General features: G+C 40.1%; 1 protein-coding gene across 2 annotated transcripts in view; it reads right to left on the bottom strand.

The window, feature by feature from the left end:
- The window catches only part of SPIRE1 (spire type actin nucleation factor 1), a 132619-nt gene extending 109286 nt beyond the window's left edge, over positions 1-23333 (bottom strand). For both annotated transcript variants that reach the window (XR_012649751.1, XM_075022944.1), the window contains exons 1-2: positions 22889-23333; positions 10462-10496 (exon numbers count right to left, since the gene is read on the bottom strand). Coding sequence is in view for 1 of the 2 variants with exons in the window: in XM_075022944.1 (XP_074879045.1) it covers positions 10462-10496; positions 22889-23210 (357 nt within the window). In the remaining variant the exon portion in view is untranslated. The remainder of the gene's footprint in view (positions 1-10461; positions 10497-22888) is intronic.
- Between the last annotated feature and the right edge of the window lie 1665 nt (positions 23334-24998).

Here is a 24998-nt window from a genome sequence, read left to right as displayed (position 1 = left end):
CCCCCCAAGTTTGCTTTTTTTTCTTCTATGAAACTATGCATTTTGATTTTTCCCAAACATTCTACATTAGTTCTGAAATACTTTCTCTGTCTGAAATGTATACAATAAATTTAGGAGTAACTTTGTCTTCTGTGTAGGAACAGCTCAATCTATGTACTGCCAGCAAGTAAACAATAGAAAGTAAAGTCTGCTTTTGTACTAACATGGCAACACCTATGTGTATAACCCTGAAAGATAAGAGATTTATTTTGAAAGAGAATGGGTTACTACTTCTGTAGAATTTTAAAGTATTTAAGAAATCTACACAGGAAAAAAAAGGGATAGCCTTGCCTGAAAGTAAATTCCTAGTATCTTCATGAATGTCTCTCAAGGGAATTAGTATTTTCTTTGCAGTAAAAGAACAGGTTTGTTATTCCAGTTAGTATTTAAAATCTGAAGAAAGGTATTCGGTTTTGTGATTAAGGCTTAAATAATCTAGATTCTATGCTGGCTCTGCCATGCAGCCCAAATGTCACACTGGGCAATTTGCCTGATGTCTTCAAACTTAATATTTCTATCTCTATAATGAGAACAGCATTTATTTTCTGACACCAAACATTCACCTTGCCTACTTTAGTGTCCATATAATTAAGTCAGTGGGGCAACTCACAGAACCTCAAGTTCATCACACGCCTCATTTACTGCTGGTCTGGGTTTTAAACTGTGAAGTCTGCTTCTATATTTGCATATATAACTAGCATAACAAGACTCAGAAATCAACTGGAGGATGTGAGAGTTGCAAGCAGACAACACTCCAGAAAGTTGAGAGTCCAGGGATTAAAAAGACCTTAACTTTTAAACAAACATTTTCCTTGTGTAAGAGAATGAAGTACTTTAAATTGAAAAATAATTTTGCTATAATCCCTATAAGTGGTAAAACTCTCTCCATCACAACAGCACGTTTTTCTCCCTTTCTCTCATTTAACAATTCTTACCTAAATTTTTCAGATTAACTTTTCATTTAACATCCAGTAATGAGTCTGAAACATGAAAAACAAATTGTATGCCAATACATTTTCTGGTGCCAATGCTTTAAATGTTCCAGGCACAAACATGCAGCTGACTCTCCACAAGCATGCCATGTTACTGTTCAAATGTCCTTTAGACTGTGATAAAAGCACCAGACTCTGCATAAAGAAAGACAGGTTCAGCACTAGCTTTGTCTACCAGATCTGAATAAAAAGTTAACTAAGAGCTGACAAAAGTGAAGACAAAATTTTGAAGAAAAATTTGTGATAATAAAATGTTTATAAAATAAAAACATAGCAGAAGTCCTCAAGTACATTAAGTTGCACAACAAAAGCTATAAGTATTATGAAAAAGTAATGCTGGATGTTATGAACACATCCTGGCCAAATTTCATTAAGAACATTATTTCTGTTAGTGTACAGACAGATAAAAAAAAGAAAGAAGAAAAGGGAAAGGAACTATTTTCTGCATGCCTTACTAGTTGTAGGTTTAAAGCAAACTCCAATACCAAACAATACAAAGAGTTATAAACGAGAGCAGCCCTTTGGAAAATTACAAGGCAAAAAGGTGGCCAAGGACCAGAGACCACAATTACTTCACTGTTTTCATGCAGTTTCAACCCTATTTATTTTCTCCATGCCCAACTAAATGAAACATTTGTGGAAGACCTAGGAATTGCATGGAGCTTTCACTCTGAGAATAAAAGTGAAACATTGAAATATTCAAGCACAAGCAACATGCTCAGAAAAACAAACTTAATCTGACATGCTACAAAGTATATTCAAAGGAAAGTATTGATTCACAATCACCAAATGGTGAAGGACTTAGAAATACATAGTTTCGAAGAATACACACACATTTTTCTCATCTATGTTCTCTGAAATACTTGTAAGAGCTTTGCTCCAAAGCAAACAGAATGCACAGCACAAGGAATGGCATATCTTCCTAAATGAACAGACCAGATGGAGCAACTTGTTTACTTTGCAGCGAGTGTCTGCTCTAGACCTACAATAGTAGGAAGAAGATAGTCTGAATGTGCAGGCCAGAGGTGAAGAGAACAGCAACATATAGCAATGCCAAAACAATGATGCAGACAGAGAAGAGTCTTTAAAAAAAGCTTTGAAGAAATATTTTACATCACTGCCAAGAAAGGAGTAGGTGGCAGGCAGTTTGCATTAGCCAAGACATCCCAACAAAAAACCACAAAGCCTGAATTATCATCTTGGCAACAAAGAAGAGATGGGTGCTTTTAGCAATTGGCAATTAAGGATTTGGCAAGCATCTGGAGGAAAGGAAAGAGTGTGAGTCAAAGATAACACTAATATCTCAAGTCCAGATAACAGAGAAAGATAAAGACACAATGAGAAATACAAAGCAGAGAAATATTGGATTCAGGTAGCAGTACAACATCCATCTAGGACCAACAGAAGAAACAAGCAGAAGTGCAGGGAGCTGTGAAAGAACACATTGGAACAGAGAGTCATCTCTGCAACACTGAGTCTCATCAAATATTGGGCAGAGGCAAAAACACACACCCACAAAAACGGATTATTAAGGAGGATGATAAGCGGATTGGTTAAGGAGAAACAGAAATAAAGGGAGTTAATGAATGAACTATAAAAGATTTTGAAAGAAAACAGGAGAGGGAGGCTTGGAAGTAAAGGTACAATACAGATGAGAAACAGTGACAGGAGACATGGACAAGGGTATTTCAGGCTTAGGGATAAATATGTGGAAGAGAAAAACTGTCTGTTTAACAGAATACCTCTACCCTCTTAAATGAAGCAGGAGTTAATCTACTAAGTGTGAACAGCTTGCCTTGTCCTAGTTAATTATTTAACCTTTACTTCTTGCTGAGGGTGAAGTACTAAAAGCATTACAGATGCTTCATAATTACTACTGGTTAACAGAAGAAAGGGACATGATGAAATACACATTTAGAATTCAGTCACCCCCTTGTTTTATCTGTATGTTTAATTTACCCTCTGTATTTCCTTTTGGTAATTAAAAGTATTTTACTTCACGTGCTATAGCACACAGCTACACTAAATGATAATCAAAGAGTTCAACACTGCACATCTTTTAGAGTCTCCTTCATGCCATTAAGGCAAGATCTTGGAGCTTGCTTTGTTTTCCCATGATTGGAACTACAAACATGTAAGTGGCAGACAAAATTAAACAGTTTAAGATGAAAACGTTCACACTGGTAGGTCATGGGGAACACAGAAACTTACCAGTTGCTAAAAAGTTCAGTTTGGAACAAAAGCTCAAATGAGTTGCACTATGTCAAGTCAAACAAAAGAAAGTACAAAACTAACAAAAACTCGTTTTTGCCTCAGTGAGCCCCAAGACTGATTCAGTATCCTCTCTGCCAAAGAAAGCGCACAGTGCTGCAAGCTCTCACGACTCAACTGCAAATCTTGCTTTGTTTAACATCTCAACTTCTCAGGTCAAGTGATTTAGATAAAAAGCTATGTGTTAGCGTTCATGTGAAAAAAACATTTAGTCATAGAACTGCAAAGAAAAAAAAGTATTTGAGTATGTATTAACCAAAACCTAGGAACGAACCTAAAAAACCATATTCTTTTCAACAGTTTGTTTTCTGTACACCGATCTCACTGTATGCTAGAATAAGCCTTAGGATTTTTGAATGCTCAGACAGTGTTACTGGGAATTTCTGAACTGGCCACCATGACCTGCCCTGTTATTAGCCTACTGAAAATGCATATCTGACTAAAATTCCAATTAAGCTTTACTCTTAGTGTGACCTTTGGAAATCCTTTGAGGGGACACCACATTTCTCCTCTCTTCTCTTGCAATAACTGAAGTTTCTGCATGTTCACAACCAGAGGACAGCAGCTCTTCTTGCTCCCAGCAGAGAGACAAGACAGCAAGAGAAATTAAAGACTAAAAAAGATTAACCACACTGTCTACTTGTTCATAAAAATTCCACATGTTCATCTGCATTAGGTCAGCTAAAGCTGCATTAAAAAAAAGCCTTTCATAATATTTATTTTCCCAAGTACAAATTGCTTGGGGTTCTACACATGTAAAGTGGCTAACAAGAATTTATATGTTAAAACATGATCTACTTCATACAAGAATGGTTTAGATGAACTAGATCAATATTTCTGAGCACATTCAAAGCAGGAATGTTAGAATGACTCAGTGTTAATACACATTATCAATGAAAAGAAGAGGACGGGTGTCGTTAAACAAAGTAGGTGGGAACACTCTGGACTCACCTCATTCATAAATAACTATTTCTCTCACTTTAAATCTCTTCTCATTCTGAAAATAAACTTACTGATATTATTAGTTTCATCTTTCAATCCTTGCCTCATTTTCTCAATAGTTAAATTCAAACCAATATTTGCTTTTAAATTGTAAGTTGGGAAACCTGGTATCCAAACTGCTGAAGTGAAATTGTTTAGCTCCCTCGTGTTCCTGTTTTCTTTGACCACTGACCAAATTCAATACTGATAAACAAATAATTAGGTTATCTTAGCTATGTTAAAATTAGCCTAATCCAGTAATGCATGTTATAGTTGAAATAATGCTGCTTAGATATTCAAAGGCCTTTATGTTAGAGTCAGAGCAAGCTACTAAACCCAGCCACCCAGAAATAAGAAAAATTAGAGATCAGTTAGGAACACACACACAAAAAGGTCTATTTGAGCAATTTTCTCTCTTAAGGTGATTTAATAATCTAGCAGGACCATAGCATTAAAAAAAAAAAATTAAAAAAATTTACGTTTATTCTTCATGAAACACCACTAATATGCACTTCAGTCAGAGGAATTTACTCAAGTCCTGCAGTGAGATGACTACGATACCAAAAGTAGAACACCTGGAAGGAAAAATGCAGCACAAAAATGTATGCAATATATATTCAGATACTTAACCAGCTCCTTACTCTCCTAAAAAATATGCGCTAAAGTCTGATCTCCCTTAGCTTCCCAAAAATCAAATCACCCACTGACCCTATTCAGTACTCCCAACTTCATCACTGCAAGTTCAAGCGCAATGTGGATTGAAGTGGTGCAGGGAAAGAATGGCTGTAAACAACAGGAAATCTTTAAAGATTCAGCTTCCTTCTGCAATATTTGTCTGTCATTTAGTCTATGTTTTATGTACTTTATTCTTATCACCTGTAAATCTTCTGCATAATTTTACATTGTGGATGTTGGACTTCTGAGTGAATAGATATGCAAGAAAGGAAGGTTTGGGTTGCGTTTTGTCTCCTGTAGATCAAAAAGCCAACACTATCAGGGCAAACTTAGCACTGAAATTGAACTTACTGAACTCTGGGGGTGTATTTTACCTCAGTTTCATAATTGCCTTAGGCAAAATCCACCAAGAAATAACAAGGAGCTCCCTCCATGCAATCACTCTAAGAACTATTATCTCGTTTCTATTCATCCCCAGAAAGCACACCCCTTGTTTGGATTATGTTTTTACTATTAACTATTTGGTACTTAGCAAAGAGACACAAAAACACAGCATCTCTAATAGAAAACTCATAACTACCAGACTTCACAGAAAAACAATGTCATATGATCTCAGAAGCCTCTGAGGGATTTAGCAGACCAGAAATGTAGTTATAACTTTTGTAGCTTAAAATTCATTTGCGATAACAAGCAAAAAAAACCAAAAACCACAGCATTCTCATTTCATACTGACACTCTAAACGTGTCTCTTCTTATAAACAACAACAAAGACAGACAATACAAAGGGCCATTAAATTGTAGGCGTGCAAACAACATCTAAAGCTTAATTTTTCCCTGCAGTTAGAATGAGCCATCAGATTACTCTCTTGGTCTGAACAGACAGGCAGAGTTGTCCACTAGCACTGGTCTACTAAAAAAATACCACCTTAAAGCTAATTGATACAATGCTATCATATCAATCAGTACATATGATAGTTACCATAGGTACGATAGCATGTCATTGATATGATACACATTACAATAGAATTTATATAGAAAGGGTTCTGCAAAAAACTGAAGACCTCTACAAATTAGCTTATTCTCTCAACAATCCGAGACCCTTTTCAGAGTCATATAAACTATATTTGCAAACTTTCACATTTAACCTCATGAAAAAAATGGGTAATTCTGTAGTTACCCCAGGGTAACTATATAGGGAATATTTTGTGCTTTGAGATTTAAAAAAACAAAACAAAACAAAACATCAAAAAACCACCACCACCACCTAACTTAATGCTCCATGCTCTAATATTTGTGCTTTTCACAAGCAAAATGTTCCCAGGAGGGATCAAAGTTACTGCAAGACCTAGTTTTCCATCAGCCATTATCTGATATTGTCAGAAGACCAAGGCTGAAATCTGCCTCTGCACTCTTCCCCAGCTGATTAGAAGGTTTACTGGTGACATCACTGGAATGAAGATTTCATCATAAATCCTGTGTGACTTTAGGGCGTGTAGATTATTAAAGGCACATCATACTACACTGCAAAATTACAAAGCCTTTACAAGGAACAGTTGAATTCTCTTAGAGACTCTGGACAGATGGCAGGATTTGACTATCACTAAATCAGCTTAGTGAAATACATTATAAGTTCTCCAGCCCAATATTCACTGTGTATTCCTAATGAAACTGCTGAATGAAAAGGGTGGTGTGCCAAGCTTATAGCAAGTAAACAACAGAAATCCATTTTCCTCCAAACTCCTCCTGATGTGCTGTAAACTCTCACCCAAATTACAAAAAACAAAGCTCCTCTTGAAAAAGCAGCTCATTACAAAACACAAAAGATCAAAACCTAAATTCTACTTTTTTGTGTGTTTACTATTTAATCAAGTGTCTGCTAAGCTGTTTCTTTGTGACTATGAAGTAATTCAGGAAAATCAGGAGGTCAGACTGACTGCCACAGAACCACCACATCAATGAACAAGCTTAATGGGCTTTCAGGTACCTAAAATAACAGGTCCCTCAAAGGCTGGATGTGCAGCTTCTCTGTAAGATAATTCCATCAGCAAGGCATGAGCACTTCACTTATCAGAACTGGCACATAATGCTTAAGCATGACTTAATGCTCGCAAGAAAAGATGCATGATTCTACTTTGATTTCTAGAAGGCAATCCCGATTTCCTGTTAATTCTCCTCTTAACAGCACAAGGAATCAAAAGCTTTCATAGAATTACCAGATTTGTAACCAAGCATTCACAGAGAAATTTATTTTTTCAATGCATAATCAAAACTTATTTTGATGGAAGTCACCCTCAGTCATATTTTACTAAGAGAAATGATTCTTATAAAAACATTTTTGCCTGTTCTCCGAGCAGTGACATTTTTTCTCCCTTGTCACCATAAGGTTAGTGCTCAGGTAGTAGAATGAAATGATTATCACTGTGCACGACAAGGATTGTTTGCTGCAGCAATTACCCCTCAGTCAGACTGTTACTTTTGTTTACACTCAACAGCGATAAAAAAAATGAATCCTAGATATCAATATATGCTAAATACACCCATTTTACACTGCTTGAATTTTGAGCAGATAACACACTTTAATGTAGGTGTGGCATTTTTTTAATGCAAAATTATGACACCTTTTTTGAAATCCTAACATTCTGTGCTATTAAATACATGTTCTCATTTTCATCAGCATGAGAGAAGTGGTTGATTTTGTTTGCATCAATACAATGAAATAACAAGTATATTCTTATTTGTACCAAAGCAAACAGAACTTCCTTATAACCCATATAACTATTTCTCTAAATTATTTCCTGAAATATAGTCAACATTTCAAGTTCCCAATGAAAAGGTTAAAAAAAAAAAGGCAATTTGAGCTCCATAGACAAATACTATAATTTTCACTGTATGTTAGGATTTTTAATAATTAGAGATACATATAATTGATAGCTCATGAATAGAATTTGCATACAGAGCACACACAGTCTCCCTAAAACATTTCTACAATTGATTCCTTTTGTGATTTGACATGAGCTGAATGGTGTTAAACAATTTATTCACCATTTTTTGGGACAGGCTATTTAACTCATTTCTAACTTTTAAACGAATGTGAGAGGTTACGTATTTCTATATTAGCATACATACTGGTTAACTACATTAATTATACACAACAGGCCTGTGCTCAGTTAAGTGGGTCTTTTCAAATACATGGCAATTAAACCCTCCTACATCTGAATCACTTCACATTCACAGAATACTTTCTATATGAGCACTAAATGTTTACAAATGCATCTGGCATATTTTATATAATCTTCACCACCTCGGCTGAGACAACTAAGGAGTGCTATCAATACATACGTAACAGAGTCATAGGCAGATGCAGATTAAATAAAGTCACCTTATTCCTTGTTCCCATCTTCCCATTATGGCTATGGCATCTGGACTCTGAACTTGACACACCACTCAAATTGCCTGCTTGAAATAAATGGTGTACCAATTCAGGATAGTTTACATGTCTTGCAAAAATGTTATGATTGTTATTAGTTACGATTTTAAGAAGTTTCCTATATATTCTAATATATTCACTCAGGCCACACTCTTTTCCACGGGAATCAAAAAAGTGAGATGGGCCGTCTCTGCTGAATTCCTAGTTCTGAAAAACACAAACATCATCAACTCCAAGTCTAAAGCTGCAGCCCCAAAGGAATTTTGGAGGAGGAAAAAGCCACTGACTCCTTCACAGCCTCCTTCAAAATGACAACGATAAACAGAAGAGTCAATATGCTAATGGTCACAGCGCTGCTTATTAGAGACAATTTAAAATGAAGCCTCTGTCTCACGGGAAATTCTAATCTGGTTTTCTTTCCAACTATCAACAAAAAATATTTTTAAAAGATCAAAATTAAGAAACTCCTTTCCCATGGAAGATGAAGTATAACATATCCAGCTGACTCTCACTAGACATTTTCATTCGAAACAAAAGCACTTTTACTTTCCCAAAATGAAATATTTTATGTTTTGTTAAAAATATTTTAACAGGGTTTTATTATTATCTGCATTTTTAGTGTCAGGGCCTTTCATTACCTTCCATTAAAAAATGCAAAGCAAAATTACAAACAATATTTAGTATGCAAAGCAAATGACACACTAGATTATCATTTGTAAATAAGGTATTAGACTTATAAACTGAGATTTTACAAATGCTGAAACAAAACCAGGATGCATTTGCTTAAACTGAACCACATGAAGAAACAAAATGTGCCCACTTCCAATTTCTGTACCCATGTCAGTTAGGAATTACTCCTTACGCTGTATCCTGCAGAAAGGACATTTCCTTTTTTTATTATTAATACTTGCAAAAATCTGGATGGCCTTTGCATTTTACCATTTGTAGTTGAATTATCTGGCCTTTTATTTTGTCTTTAAACCAGCCATCTTCATGCAGTTTATCTACATATAAACAATTCAGTAACAGCAGTTTGTCACCTTCATATATATTATTGATGAGAAAACAGACAACCCGCCAATTAAGATGCGTGCACTTGCCCCATCTCCAGGCTCAGCCTGAGGTACTGATGGAACAGTCGAAGTAAAAACTCAGTTTTACATTTCAAAGAAAGTTCAAAGGCAGTGAGAAAAGACTGCCCTGCAAAGAACACAGAAATTGTATTTATCGCTGGAAAAGTTTATTTAAGGAGTAGACTATATTATTTACTTCAAATGATAATAAAAATGATACAAACCCACATCTTGTTCAACAAGATGTTCTACTTAGTTTTCCTTTCAGTCTTGGATTAAATCTATGAATTTGACAGAATGATAGTTCGAACATTCTTACAACACTAGTCACAGCTTAGTATCAAAGATACAGAGTCAAATAACAGTCAAGATAAAAATCAAGCAGACTTAACTGGATTTGTGTTTCTGTTGCTACCCACCAAGACATACAACAATATGTCTTGGCCCCCAAAATATCAATGAGTTATAAATTAAAGGAAACAGTAAAAATATCTGAAATTGGGATGTCTTTAGATGAACAACCAACCCTGAGATCACTTGTCTTCTCTGCTTCCATCCAAATTCTTGGGCTGTCAAAAATCACTGAGCCATTCCATAAACACTAAGTATTTATTCCACGACCTACTAGTCCTTTCTAAAGTAAGTATAACATGAGAATTTATCAAACAGAAATTATCTAAAATAAAATATTCTACTGAAAATATATATTTTAAATAAATAAATATTAAATGAGATTACATTGGCCGCATAACATATCCCTAACCTTGTTTTTGGAAAGCCACGTGGCCTTTCTTTCCTCTGTTTCTGAACGTAAGACTAAATATCCCATGTTAAGACACATTTATGCAGCTGTTCATCAAAGTCATAAACACAACACACACTTCACAGGACAATTTTGCAATGATAACTCCACACTACAAATGTGCCACATTTATACTATAAGTTAATGAAAGCCAGCTGAGCTAAATAAGCATTAGCAGAGAACACAAAATACTTCTCTTACCTCCATTTCTGTGCAGTGTAAACGGCCTGATTTATCTGTAATTGGAAAAGAAAAAAGTTTTCAGATTAAGTAAAAGATAAAGGAAAAATAAAACTAAAAACTCGAGTAACTTTTTTTTTTTTAGTAATTGTCAAGTATTCTTTGCCTTACTTTAATCATACATTTCAATAATGATTCCATTACAAATGCATCACAGAATTAACAACAAGAAGGCCCTGCCCTTTTTATTCGGATTCTTCACTATACTCCCTTTTAAAAAGATGTGTCTTTAATGCCTGGCTTCATTATTTAAACTGTATGACTGATGCTTCGCCATGGAGGGAACATGAAAACATGTTGGCTTAAATTAAGCAGCAGCAAATAATTATTTCAAGATAAAAAACAACATTAATTCATAAACCTGGGAAAAGCCACTGTTTCATCTGATACTTCTGGCATATCAAAGAGTTCAACACCGCCACGAAGTTCAAGCAAATTAAAGTTGAAATATTACTGTAATATTTTTTGTAAGTCCCTCTTGTCAATTTTTGCATTTCCTCCAAGTTCAGAAACATCACTTTGGAATTCATACAATACAGAAAAAATAAGTTTCTGAATTGTTTCATTGAATTGAAATCTCAATTTTCTCAAAGACAAAACACTTTGGTATAAAAATGTAAGTAGCTTGACAGCTTACAAAAAATAAGACTGAAATTTCACAGCATATTAGGAAGGTACCATTTTACTAACAGCAGCAAATTTATAATTTTGTTTTAATAATTCACATCAAAGTAGGGTGAAGTAATGTGACAGGAAGATTTTCTATTGGAAAACGATTATTCAAGAAAGTCAAGTATTCCACAGAAATATATCCACTTCAGAGGGGAACTACCCAAAACTTTAATTTCAAAACAGACAGATATTGAATTTTAGTCTTTTTGTCTTTGCTTTTTGGCTGCATTGCACCTGCACTGCTAGTTTAAAATTTGCCACTTTGAGCCTAACGGCACTCACCCTACGACACGTGTGACAGGATTCTGAGTCCCCACATACTCAAAAACTAGAACGGCATGCGTTCGCTTGATTGAGCGTACACTACAGGTGATGATGGTTGCAGAACACCACCCAGCGTGGCCAGAGGATTTACTGCAGTAGCTAGGAAAAGCCTGCAACTTGTAGCCATAACTGGAAGGACTGTTTTATCAGATTGCCTGGCAAGCCCAAGAAAGCTCAACCAACTGGTTAGCATAATGTTCGCTCAGAGAAGTGATCATGCTGACTTTGTATATTAAATCTGAACAGCATGCAAAACTGTTGGTACTAGGGAAGAGTCACCTGCATAGAAAAAAGATTAATTTTTCATGTTGAACTGGCCACCTTCCCTTTGAAACTAAAGGTTAAGCACATCTTGAATGAATAGGGAACATCCACCTAACAGAGTGAAAGTTGTTTACCTTCATTTTGAACTGTTGTCAATGCAAGCTGAACATTTAGCACTGGTGTCTGACTTCAAAATGAAGAACAGAAGAGGGACTTAAAAAGGCAACTTTTGCATCACACATCATCGTTTCAAAAGGAGTGGTGATTCTGGTTGATTCACTTCAAGATCCATATAAGAGATTTTTTTGTGTTTAAAATGGTAACATTCATGTTGTTGTTATAAATTATAAATGGAAGAAATTTACTGAGAACTTTTTTTAAATACTCCTACGATTTTAGCAGATTTATGAATATTAGGGGCTACTTCCGTGAAACTCAAATGATGGATGAGCAAAACAATGTATCTCCATGATACAAGATGATACAAGACTAATTCACACAAATGTAGTCGAGGGTGTGGGGGGGAAGTATGCTGCCTTTTTTGGGAAAAAAAAAAAGTACTTTTTTTTTAATTACTACTTCAGAAAAAGAAGTAGTAATTTTAAACCTATAATGGTGCAATGGCATACAGAAGGCCACCAATGTTTACAATCACTGATCATTTAAAATATCTTGACTTGCACCTCCTATAGTCTAACAGAACAGGAATCAAACTATCTACTAGATCCTCTCATAGCACAGACTCATTGCTACACCTCATAGCAATGCTGAGATCCTACAAAGATCCTTTTGATAGAAGTCCTAACCAAGTCCTGAAGCACAAAACCAAATAAATTAGCCCAGACCAAAACAAGTAAAGCAAAATCTGGTTTTCTGAAAGGAATAGCAAGAAGCTTATATCGCAGTCCCTTTGATAGATGCTCTTTGACAAACTTCCACGAAAGCTGTCCAAGGAAAAGCACTCAAACTCTGGAAACTTTCCTTATTTCATATATGGCGCTATCAAAATTTACTACTGCTTTCCGAGCAAATCATAATTCATTTTTTGTTTTAATATAAAAATATAGCAAACGTCTTAAACTGGATTCTTTACTCCCATTTATACCAGCATTTTCAAAAACAATAGTATTGTCATGATTCCATGTGCTGGGGAAGAAAGGAGGAGTACAAGTAGTTTAAGTCTCACACCAGCTCAAATGCACCGCAGACAGTACTCCAGACAGCTGCAAACTGCTAATTGACTTACAATGTTTTAATATATACTGCATTATGGTAATTATTAACCATACCATTCCATATGCCTCTGTACCTTGAGTCCAGCTATACACTTCGCAGATTTCCCTGAGCTGTTTGCAGTGACTTATGGACCTTCCGCCCCGTTCAGGAACTTCCTACATTTCTGAAGAGACCAGCATTAACAGTATTGACCCAAGAAACATGCACTTACTTGCATCTATCAAGACTGAAATGAATTTGCTTTCGTATGGCCCACGCAAGCCAATTTACTTATACTGGCTGGGAGTAGAAATTTCTTCCCTCTTCAGCTGACACGACTGAAAAAGCAGAATCTCTTAAACATAGCCTAAGGGTCACACTTTCTTGATTTGCATCAGTAGAAAAAAAAATTCCATGTAAGAAGTCATAGAATAGTCTCTGTCTGCACACAGTATTAAGTGCTTATCTGGTAAATAGGTGAAGACTTAAAAGCTTCTTCACATAGATGCAGACTTCTCCAGACTTCACAACCGTTCAACTAGATACTAATTTGTGTAGCATTTTCACCACTCTTACTGCCAGAAAAGATTCAACAGTTATTTTTTCCATGGCAGCTTTCAAATAGTGACTAATGCATTCATTACTAGTAAACAGCATAACTTTAACTGTCAACTTCAATTTATAAACAAGCTACAGTTTGGAAGATCATATGGTTTTTCTCTCATAAATTGTTGAAATGCAAAAAATGAACAGTTTTTGCAAGAAAGAAAGAAAAATACTTAAATTGAGGTTTCCTGTATCTCTGAAAACAGGCTTCAAAGAGACATATTTGCCACCAAAAAAAGACGAAACCCCAACCTCCTCAATAAGAGGAGTCATGGCAAACTTTCATCAAGCATTAGGGCATGCCGACTCATCCCTCAAGGCAGGAGCTTCAGGCTGCTATTTAGACTGGAAAAAAAAATTCTTTTCACAAAATCTCTCAGAATGCTTTTAAAAAAAGACTATACTCAATATACGTATAGCCCCTGCTTCACTGAAGCACAATTTCCCTGCTGTCCAAGGATTAGCAGGTCACAGTTAGAAAGGGTCTTCACAGATTTAAAAACAAATAGCAGCATACTGCTGCCAACAGTAAGAACCACACATTTAAGTCTGAATTTTAACAGCAAAATAGATAGTTCAGTATGTTAAAATGGACTGACACAGGATATACGTAAGAAACCATGCAGGATGTGCAAACCCAGTTGCACTCCACTATCCAAAGAAAAATTAAGCTACAAAGTTGACGTTAGTGATATGACACCACAATCACACAGCCGCTGTTTCAGCTATAACCAGCTTCTCTAAGAGCCCTGTGGCTCAGAGCCTCAGAGCATCCTCCGAGCCTTCCTCTACTGTCTTAGATTCCTCTGCATAGATCCAAAAGCATTTGCTTCAAGACAGCTTCTTGCAGAATTGAAATTATTAGCACTGATTTTCAGGCAACAGTGTAGCTGATGTACGCATTGGCAACAAACTTGAAACTCATTTTGTGTTAAAGATTAATATTCTAATTAAATGCCACAGCCCATTTCTGCAGGTTTTGGGTGAAATCAAGCTGCTATTTCTGTGATAGCAGAACTCAAGCTGCCTTCAGGAAAGACAGCCACTGCCCATACATACTGGAGGACAGTGGAAGAGGTGGCCAAAGAAGGTACACAGGGGCTAATCGAAGGAAAGGGAGCAAGGGAGAACACGAGAGTCACTAACTCAAGATCCTTAAATTGAATAGCCTTAAGTCAGGCCCCCAAATTAAGCTGAATTTGTATTTGCTTTCTAGCATTTATGTCTTCAAGAGGCACTGTAGCTACAATAATAGGCTTTTCCCTGACCTTAAGAGAATAAGGAACTCCTTCTTTAAAAAAAAAAAAAAAAAAGGGGGGGGGGGGAGTTCAGACTCGCATTTAATCATCTGATTGCAGGAACTGGAGCATTAGTTACCAAATCTGACAAGATTGCCAATACAAGAGTCAAGATTAATACTAATAAAAGGTAAGGGAAAGAATGAAGAAAGCAAAGGCAACCAAGCAACATAAGGAAAAGAGATGAATATGCAAAGAACAGGATTCATAATTAAATGGAGAGGAAAACACTGACAGATTTCTGGCAGAGATGGATATTACAAGATAAACAGAGGAGGACAGAAATCTTGCATGTTAAAAAGAAACAGAAAAAAAGTGGAAACAACAAAGACAAATAGAGGTAAAGTACAGCTTAGGAGTAAGAGACATTAGGCTGCAGGGAAAAAGGTCAAGAAGAGCAAGAACACAAGGAAGTGGAAGGAAGCAGACTGGATTAGGAGAGGTAATTGGAGACCCCTCAAAGCAGTGAGCACAGAGACCCATGTTTTTAAGTAAAACACTTAGGCTTTGAGGGTCAACATACCCTCCCTTTAAACTGTATAATCAGAAGGCAACAAGAATAGGGATGAGTTTTTACAGCTTGTGGCTTTTTGGATCTGATTCATGATTTCTGTATCAGCCTACAACTGATGATTTAGAAACGGTATGCCTAATTTTTCTACTTAGGAGAGGAAAAAGGAAAGGGAGAGAAATTTGTAAGAAAATACAAGGAAAATTCTTCGAGAGGTTACTAGACCAAAGGCAGCCAGGACTTTCCTTCCCTGTGTCGACCTTTTTTCATGCCTTCATCTTTCTCCATTCAACACACGACTGAAGTTACTCCTCATTTTTACAGTAATAAGCAATCCTCTTGTACATTGCACAAAACAAAGGTAATGACTAAGAGGTCTTCGGTGTTAATAACCAGTTAAATTTTTTAATAGAAATTATTTTAAAATAATATTCTTTAATTCCAAATTAACAACTCCATACTAGGGCTACCTTTAAGATACAGTTAAATGGTCACTTTTTGTCTTGCCCCATTTCTACTCTGCACAAGGAAACCAGCTTTGGTCACCATACGATTCTTTCTATGTTCCACTGCTCTCCCTCTTTAGCAAACCTGTAAGCTTACCAAGGGATCACACCAATTTTTGTTATTCTGATATAAATACTGTGGTATATACACATCTCCAAGTCTGCTGAGCTCTTCTGCTGCCAGTCTCTTCTACAGATGCTTAAGTACAGATACTACACTTGTTCTCATCTGGCCTGTCCAGATATCAACCCTTCCCGCAGAGTTCACGCGTCTCAATTTTTTTTTTTTTTAAAGTTCTGTTACTCTAATCATATTCTAATTTTTCCTGGAGCTATCCCCTTGCTTGCTCATTCAACAAGTATGTGTGCTTGTGGCAGAATTCTGACTCCATTGAAATCACCAGTAGTTTCTGCCATTACTTTTGATGGATCCAGAGTTTCAAGCAGGTTACAGCTTTTCTATATTGATAACGCAGCACTGTTGGATCTGTTAAGAACTTTCACCAGCTGCTAATAAACTCTCTCAAGTAGATGAAAAAGTAGTTCTCTTAATTCTTCTCTAGCTCAGCTATGTCTTCGCAGTTTTGTATTTACACTGTACAAACTCACTCATCTCCTTTTGTTCCTCTTAAAGTGCACAGTAATAAAATTCAATAACACACTCATAGTTGCGCATGTCATGCAAGCTAGCTTAAGGTTTTATCAGGAATAGAACAATATTCATTTTGCCTCCTTACTGGATCTGATGCTATAATGTGATCAATTAATTCAGAAACAAAGAATGAACACTCCAGTTTCCTTTTAACAGACATTATGAAAAAGCTTCCCCACTTTAATAAAGATAAGTTCATTGCCTACATAGATCCTGGATGTTATGTACCTTTAATCCTCTTTGTCACCTGCAACATACCTACTGCATATCTAGCAAACGCAGTCACACTGGGGTCAGACTCATTCACAACGCTGCAGCTGTGTGGGTCATTTTCTCTGCCTGTCGCTCTGATCACATCTTGCTTTCTGAATCGTCCTCTTAAAGGTGCACGCTCTCTCTCTCTCTGTCACATCATACACTGCTACCATCTTCATCCTCAAAGCCCTTCTCATGCTACCCCAGTCCTACCCATCACCTCTCACTCAGTACTGTGGGGTAAACTGTCACCTCCAGCCAGCCCCTGCAGCTGGACTCCATTACTCATTACTTTTGTTTATTTATTTATTAAAAAGCATCTTTGTTCTGTCTCCAGTGATGCCCCATAGGAACATCATACATCATATTAACTCTGCAACATCATGGCAGATGTCTCATTTCTCACTCTACTCTTCAATCACTCTTAACGACAGCTACAATTCCACTTTCCTTTCTACAGCGACATTTTTACTGCACTAGTCATGAAAACCTCCATTACATTACAAATGTGTTATCTTTTACTTTAAGTAGTTATGAACATCAGGAGCCCACAATTCTCCAAAGTTCTTTGCTCTTAAGTTTTCCTTAGGAAGAAATGCAGATTTCAGACAACACCAAATTAGTCTTTATTCCTTCACTGCCGACTTACCATCTTCAACATTTCTGCATACAAACATAGGTAACCAAGGTCACCTATTACTGTTGGCAACTTCCTTCCATTTCTTTTGTGCAGGCATTTGGAATATGCTTTTTTTTTTTTTTTTTTTAGCCAAAGACATTATTTTGTTATGTTGGGATCTTTGCTTACTTTGTCCTCTCCACCTGGGGCTGTCTACAATAGGGTCCCCAGCCATCTGCATACATTCACAGGGAGCCCACGTAACATCCAGTGCACAGGATGCATCAGCATAAGCCATGATTGGAAGCCTTCCAGTTCACCCTTACATACTGGGAACCACACTGATGGCAGAAAGCCTAGCATAAATAAGGCCTAAGCCTTCTCTCTTCCACAGATCAGCAGTGCAAGCAAACAGAGATAAAGCATCAACTCACTGAGGCTCCTCTGCTGTCTAGTGCCACTTTCTTCCTACCTTGACTTCCAATATTAACATATCTACATAGATATATATAGATACCTATCTATCTAAAAACTCTTGTAGGAAAAGGTGTGGTTCAATATATCAAACTTTACTATTTTTAAATACAGATGTTTCTGAACAGTCTTGAACAAAATCTGAATTCAGAGCATAATTAAGTCTTAATTCTAGAGGTACTATTTATTTTAGCAGTATTCATAGCAACACCTGTTTTGAAATTCAAACAGCAAGCAAGGCTACTCCCATCCATTATCTTTCAAAAGGGTCAACAAAATTAGAAATAAAATGTCAGTACATTCATTTTCCTCTGAAAATCCCGCATATTTTCCCTTTGTGCTCCACAAGAGACTGACAGATGAGAACGTCTTGATGCACACAAGCTAAATTTGCATTTATTCATCCTGTATTTCTCCACACTGCCTTCCAATACCTGGGCACACAAGGGTGTAAGAAGGACATGAAAGTCATTAAAACTAGCAAGACAATGCAAGCTATTCCTCTCCAGCGTGTCTCACCCTGAGCCCTCCAAGTACCGTGAAAGCCACCGCGCAGTCAACTTTTCTGTGATCTTTTTGATTCAAAGCCAGAATACTCCATGCATTATGCCCTCCCGCTGAACATCTGGCAGATTTCCAAGAGAGAAATCTGCGTAGTACTTGCTTCTGATAAAACCAGCAGTAATTTCCCTCTGTGCTTTCTCCTCTAGGGCTGGAGGACAAGGCAAAAGAAGGGCCACCGACACTATCCGCAGAGGCAAGCTCTCAGGAGGGAGAGGGAAGGCCGAGGAGCACCGCATGCATGCCAGCCCTCAACAGCCCATGACTGGAAGTCAGCACAGTTTGGTTTTCCAAATACCTGCCTTTGCCCCTTTCCGAGATCCTCATGGCCATTCCTCTTCAGGAGCTCAGCAATGCCCCAAATCAGTGGCTGTCTTTGCTAAGTCAGGCATCTGGCACTGACAAAACATGCGGGGGGAAAACTCAGTTTTTCCAAGCCTGCTCATTCCCAAAACTGTCCAGTGGGAAGGAGGCAGCACAGCCGGCACGCTGAGAAGTGAGAGCCCCTTATCTGGCTCGCAGTGATGAGGCAACCCTGATGAAACAGCCTTCTGCGTCCTGTGGCGTTCTGCTGCCGCTAAATACTGGGCATGAGGTCGATTGCCAGCTCTTGTATGGGTTTTCTACTCCTGTATCTATCACTTTGTTATTGCTTCAAGTTTATAAAAACATTTGTAAGCACTGTTCTGTATGAAAAGAGCTTGGAGGAGTCAAACCACATGTTTACACCAAACATTTTAGCTTGTTCAGAAGTTATTTTTTATTGCATCTGGCACTTTACTAGATGCCACTGTTAGCTCATTACATATAAATTGTAAGTAACAAAGAGATGGCTAAAACACCCATTAGGTAAAATACATTCATTTGTATCTCCAATTTCATCGTGGGTATTTCTAAGCAACCCACATTTCTGTGGTATTTAGATGTCAGACGGTTACAATGATTCATACTAAGATGACCACAGTAAGCTTTTAATTTTTTTCATATTGATGCTTATTTCTTACTCACTTAGGTTCTGGTAAAATGGTAAGGCTTGCATCACATCATGAAAACATCACTTCGTGAGCATCTTTAAAGCAAACTCTATGACACGGCTGTGTTTGCTCCTGACTTCGCCCAAGCCCCACTGACAGGCATGACTGATCACATCATTCTTCGCAATTCTGAACAAAGCCCGAATGTTCGCTGCCCAAAGACACCATTCTTCAGGGACTCCTTTATTTGCCCACACAGGATTCTGTTGTATACAAAAATAGAAACTAACACCCAATATTTGTTCCTGCAAATTATCCAAACCTATATACCAACCTACATCTATATATTTTTTTTAATCTATCACTAGAACAAAATAGCTTTACAGCTCGGTGTGTTAATCTGCGTAACCCCTATTGCTCTAACAAACCACCTGACCCAGGTGTTTAAACCTAAGTTGTCTGAAATACAAAGGCATGAAAACAATTAGCAGGAATCCTTCCTGATCCTCATCTTGCCAGGGATTCAGGTAGTATCAATGTTTATGTGAAAATGAACAACCGAGTGACATTTTCATTCTTCATCTTTTTACTTCTATTTAACCAAAACCTTACTGTTTACTTTTTTTTTTTTTAAACAAGATAACCAAATATTAATAGACCACATAGATAAAACTCGAAAGATCCGAGAGTCAATCTCTGGTTTTGGTTAAGGATGGGGATTCAACCCCAATGTTGTTATTCTGCCCCAGTACCAGTGAAACTCATCTTTGTTTCCTATCTCAAGGGCATTTTCTTCAATTTCTATGTATTTTTACTTGGAATTTCAAGCACTGCGCATTAACCGGAAAACTGCTTCACAAGAAATGGCTTTGGAAAAGTACCATCAGTTTCTACACAATCAGTACTTCTTTATAAGAAAACTTTAATTTGTATCTCAAGAGTAAAATTAACGTGGCCAGACAGCTTCAGGGCCTACGCTACAACGTACTGCTCCCCAAGTCATAGCGCCAGGGCAATGTTTCTTCTTAAGCTCTCATTGCTACTAAGGAGAATACATGAGCCTAAGAATAAATATGCATTCAAGAGGCTCAAGCTGAAATTGGCTCAGAAAGCTTATTAATCATCACCTAAGGACACTGCAGTAAGCAATGAGGAAAAGAACTGGGACAGTTCGAAAGATACCAAAGAGAAGCAAGCCTACTGTCAACTCTTCAATATTCAGTACCATGAATTACAAGCATTCACTGTATCACACATATGACAATTTCCAGTGAAAACCTGGTACAGGTTCCACAAACCAAAGAAGAATAAAAGCCACCACCTTTGTTTCATGTTGTTGACAGTTACTCCCACGAACACACAAAATCCTCTGTGAAAGCTTGAAGGCTGAGCAACTGCCTGTATTCCAGAAGTCTATTCAAAGTTAGGGAGATGAGGAAGACTGGCAGCAGGGAAAGGACCCCAGAAGGAATACTGCCTCCTTTCAAATCCAGGCTGCAACCAGCCTGCGGCTGATGCAGAAGTGGGATCACAGAGTATGGTCTAGGAACAGACATCTGGCAGAAATCTCCCCTCCTCCCCTTTTCTATTATACACACTGGAGGGGGTACTCTCCCTGGGTTATCTCCCCCGTCATGCTTTCCTGGGAGGTCTTAGCAGACTGGTTATCTTCTTTTATATACAAATACATATATACACACACACACACACACTAAGATTTTCAAGAAATAAGGACACATACATGGTGTTAACTGATATACAACATCATACATACAATAATAAGGTTAAAAAAAAAGGAGGGATTAGAGAAAAATAGTCAGGGCTGGAAGATAAAAAAAAAGAAAAAGGTCTCATCTATCAAAAGATTTAAACACAGTATCAACATACACAGGTCAGCACATGTTAACTAAAACATTTTAAAAGACTAATGCAGATGTGGCATGCAGCTTTAGCATAAACTAAACACGCTGGATGTCAGTGAAGGGCCTGAACTTTATATCCAGATATATCCAACATCTTCCTATGGGCCATTAAAGATGTACTGTAAGAGGAAATAGAATAAGCCCACAAATAGCAAGGCAAAAGCAACAAAAGAAATAAATACATAATAAATCAATATATTTCCTACCGTAAGAAAGAGAAAAGAAGAAGTCTGATATAATCTCAAAACACTGTAAGTAAAAACAGCACACAATATGCAATACCAAACTCTTCAATGCTCTGGTGATATGCAGATGCCTTGGTCAGGAAAGTATTTTCCTGGAACTTCTGGGTGTTGGTCTGGCATTTTATTAACATTACAATAACCTATTTTTTTAGATAATTAAAAAAAGCACATCAGATCACATTTAAATGGAAGTCATTATTAGACTCATTCCAATTGTGGAACAAAATTATGTCCCTTCTTCCACTGAGTATATTTTGATATTTGCATGTACCAATAGCTCCAAACTGGGTTACTGCAAATTTCTGCCAAAAGACTTTTCAGACAGGCATTCTATTAAAAGCCTTCATGAAACTGTAACACCAGGCATAATATCCTTGTTCTAAAGGCTGAGGGCTCAATTAGTCCCATATTGTGAATTTACCATTGCCTTCTGCTTCACCTAACTTTAAAATGGAAAACCTCTGTCCTCCTGGATAATTCAGTGACGTTGAACGCGGACTAGGTTGATACTGGGGAATGCCAACATCATCTCTGTGACAACTGACTGCATCCTGCTGCTCCCTAGCCTCAGCTTCTTTTCCTAAACCAAGCTTTGCTTGCAACAAAAAAATATTCCCCTCCACGTTCATAATCGGAAGCTTTGAAATGCCGAGAAACAGACGTGCGCCCTTCTTTTCCTCTGCAATGCAAAACACGTTTTCCTGGGTATTTATTTTAAAGAAACCGATGGCAGGTGCTAAGCCCCTGGTAGGCGGACGCGGCTTGCTTGCTTCCTTAACGCCGGCACACCTCAGAACTGATCTAATAGGTGCCTTTTGACGCCGAACTATTTCTGAAAGACACCGCAGGGCGAGCAGCACGGCCAAAGGCACTCCAAAAGCAGGCGCTATAGGCGCGGATGAGACAGTATCACGCACCAAAAGACGAAGGGATTATACAAGGCTAAACCCCCACTCGCCTCCCCCGTGCCCACGGGCAGGCGATGAATTTCGAGGCGACGAAAGGTTTCTACCCTTCCACGCGGGAAACCGAGATGGTGCGGGGACACCCACGGCCCCGCCGCGGCTGAGGAGCCGAGCGCTCGCTCACCGCAACCCTCCGGCGGGAAGGAGACCCGTCTCCTCCCGGCCGCCACAGCCCAGGGACAAAGGCTGAGGGAGAAGGGCGCCCGCCCGCACCCGACACCCGGCTGCCAACGTTGTCGGGCCGGGCCGGGCCGGACGGACGGTACCCGGGGGGTGGGGGGGGCTGAGGGTGGCCGCCGGCGGCAGCGGCGAGGCCCGGCCTTACCTGCGGCGGGCGGGGGCGGCCGGAGGGGCTCGCCCTGCTCCAGGGTGACGGTGCCGTCCCGCCAGACGCGGAGCTGGGCGGCCGCCCCCAGCCTGGCGGCGGGGGTCTCGCCGCGGCGGGCGCGGGCCCGCAGCGAGCCGCAGCACTGGTAGCACACGGCCCACGCCTGCTCCTCGTTGATGGGCTGGTTGTAGAGCCTGAGGATCTCCTCCAGCGAGAGCGCCTCCGGCTGCCCGCCGCCGCCGCCGTCCTCCTCCTCGGCGGCGGAGGGGCGGGAGGCGCCGGGCTGGGGCTCCGCGCCGCGCTCCCCGGGCAGCGCCATGCCCTGCCTCCGCCGCGGTGCTCCTCGGATCACTGACCGGCCCCGCCGCGGCGGCGGCTGCTGCTGCTGCTCCTGCTGCTTGCGCTGCTGCCGCTGCTGCTGCTGCCGCCGCCCGGTCCCGCCGCGCTCATCCTCCCCGCCCCGCTAGTGCCACCAGGCCGCCGGACAGCCCGGCCCGGGCAGCAGGCCGGCCGGCGGGAGGAGCGGCGCCCGGGCCGCCCGCCGCTGCCACCGCCGCGGGGGGAGACGCCTCATAGCAACGCAATGGCGTCCTCGCCCGCCCCCGCCGCCAACGGCCGCCGCCCGGCGCCGCAGCGCCCCCTGCCGCCGCCAGCCCCGGCCGGGCGGGACTGGAGGAGGCGGGACTCGGTCCGCCCGCAGCGCCGACGTCTCCGTGCGAGAAGCCAGCCCCCTGCCGCGCGCCCCCGAGGCGGCAGAGGCTGCGGCGTTCGCCCTCACCGCCCCGGCCGGGCGGCGGCGCTTCTGCGCCGGGGGTTGGTAACGTCCCCCCCTGCCGAGGCAAACAGCTCCGGTCAGCGAGCAGGGCGCCCGCCTCCCGCACCGGCCCCCGTCTCTCTGCAGCGCGGACGCCTCGCGTTCCGGAGCAGAGCGCTATCCCCGCCGTGCCCTGGCTCCGCGGCCCGCCCTTGCGAGGCAAACGCCCCGCGCCGCGAAGCTTCCCCCGGCAACGCTGCCGGGGCCTGCGGCCGCCGCCGAGGCTACGCGGAAAGGCTGAGGGCGGGTGAAGGAGCTACCGGCTGGAAAGGGCCGGGAAGGGACTGGTCTGCCCGGCAGCTGGGAGCTGGCGTTCCCGCCCCTCGGCACCCCAGGGCCCCGGGAGGGCGCAGCCTCTCCCCCGGCCGGGAACAGGCCAACGGGCACGGCCCACGGGCGAGTCAGCCTCCTGGGGTGGGGGCGAAGTGCCTTAAAACTCACATCAAAAAACACTTGCTGTGGGGTTTATTTCCCCTTAGCACCAGCCTTGTCTGACAGACCGAAGCACGCGACTGACTGACAAGGCTGCGGAGTACCGCACGCTGGCGAGGCCACGCAGCGCCGGCTCTAAGGAGTGAGATCCCGCTTCCTATTTCACTTCTCCCTGTATTGAACGTGGGTGCTTTTTATCTCTTGCCATGACATACACGTGCATATCATACACGGCTGCAAATAAGATACAGCTAGTGTTTAAATAAAGCTATTAACTTTGGCAATATTCACCATGCAATATGATCTAGCCTTCCACATTATATAAGATACAATGAAATCAGTGGAGAAACAGTACTGTCTGAAGCTTTGATCAGGGTACCGTACGCTGTATAACAGCCAAATGAATACATTTTGGTCTTTCAGGTATAAACACAACACGAAAACAGATGTGTAAAGCATCTGAAACATGTTAGCAGCAGGGCCAGTAAGTACGTAACATACTACTGAAATTTGAAGCTAAAACCCAAGTGCTGCAGTAGGCAATATTTAGCACTTCTGGAAAAAGCATCACACTACCAAACCGCTGATGAAACATACATGCAAAATGCCAACGTTTGCTCTTGCTATATGTGTTGCAAGCTCCTATAGGATTAGTTGGGGTTTTTTTCTCCAGCACCAAGAGTTGGATCTTTCTTACAAGTAGAACAGGAGGCAGATGTGGGCTGTCAAAGATATGGAATGGCTTTTAGAGAAGAAATCAAATCGTTCTGGATTCTTCAGCCTCAAAAAGAGATGGCTGGAGTCCACATGGTGAAACCATGAGAGGCATGGGATGGAGAAGTTCAGTAAGTCCAATTGCTT

This window comes from Buteo buteo, chromosome 3 (assembly GCF_964188355.1).
Source record: "Buteo buteo chromosome 3, bButBut1.hap1.1, whole genome shotgun sequence".
Lineage (NCBI taxonomy): Eukaryota > Metazoa > Chordata > Aves > Accipitriformes > Accipitridae > Buteo > Buteo buteo.
Note: the sequence above shows the minus strand (reverse complement) of the source record. Positions and strands in the feature narration are given on the sequence as shown.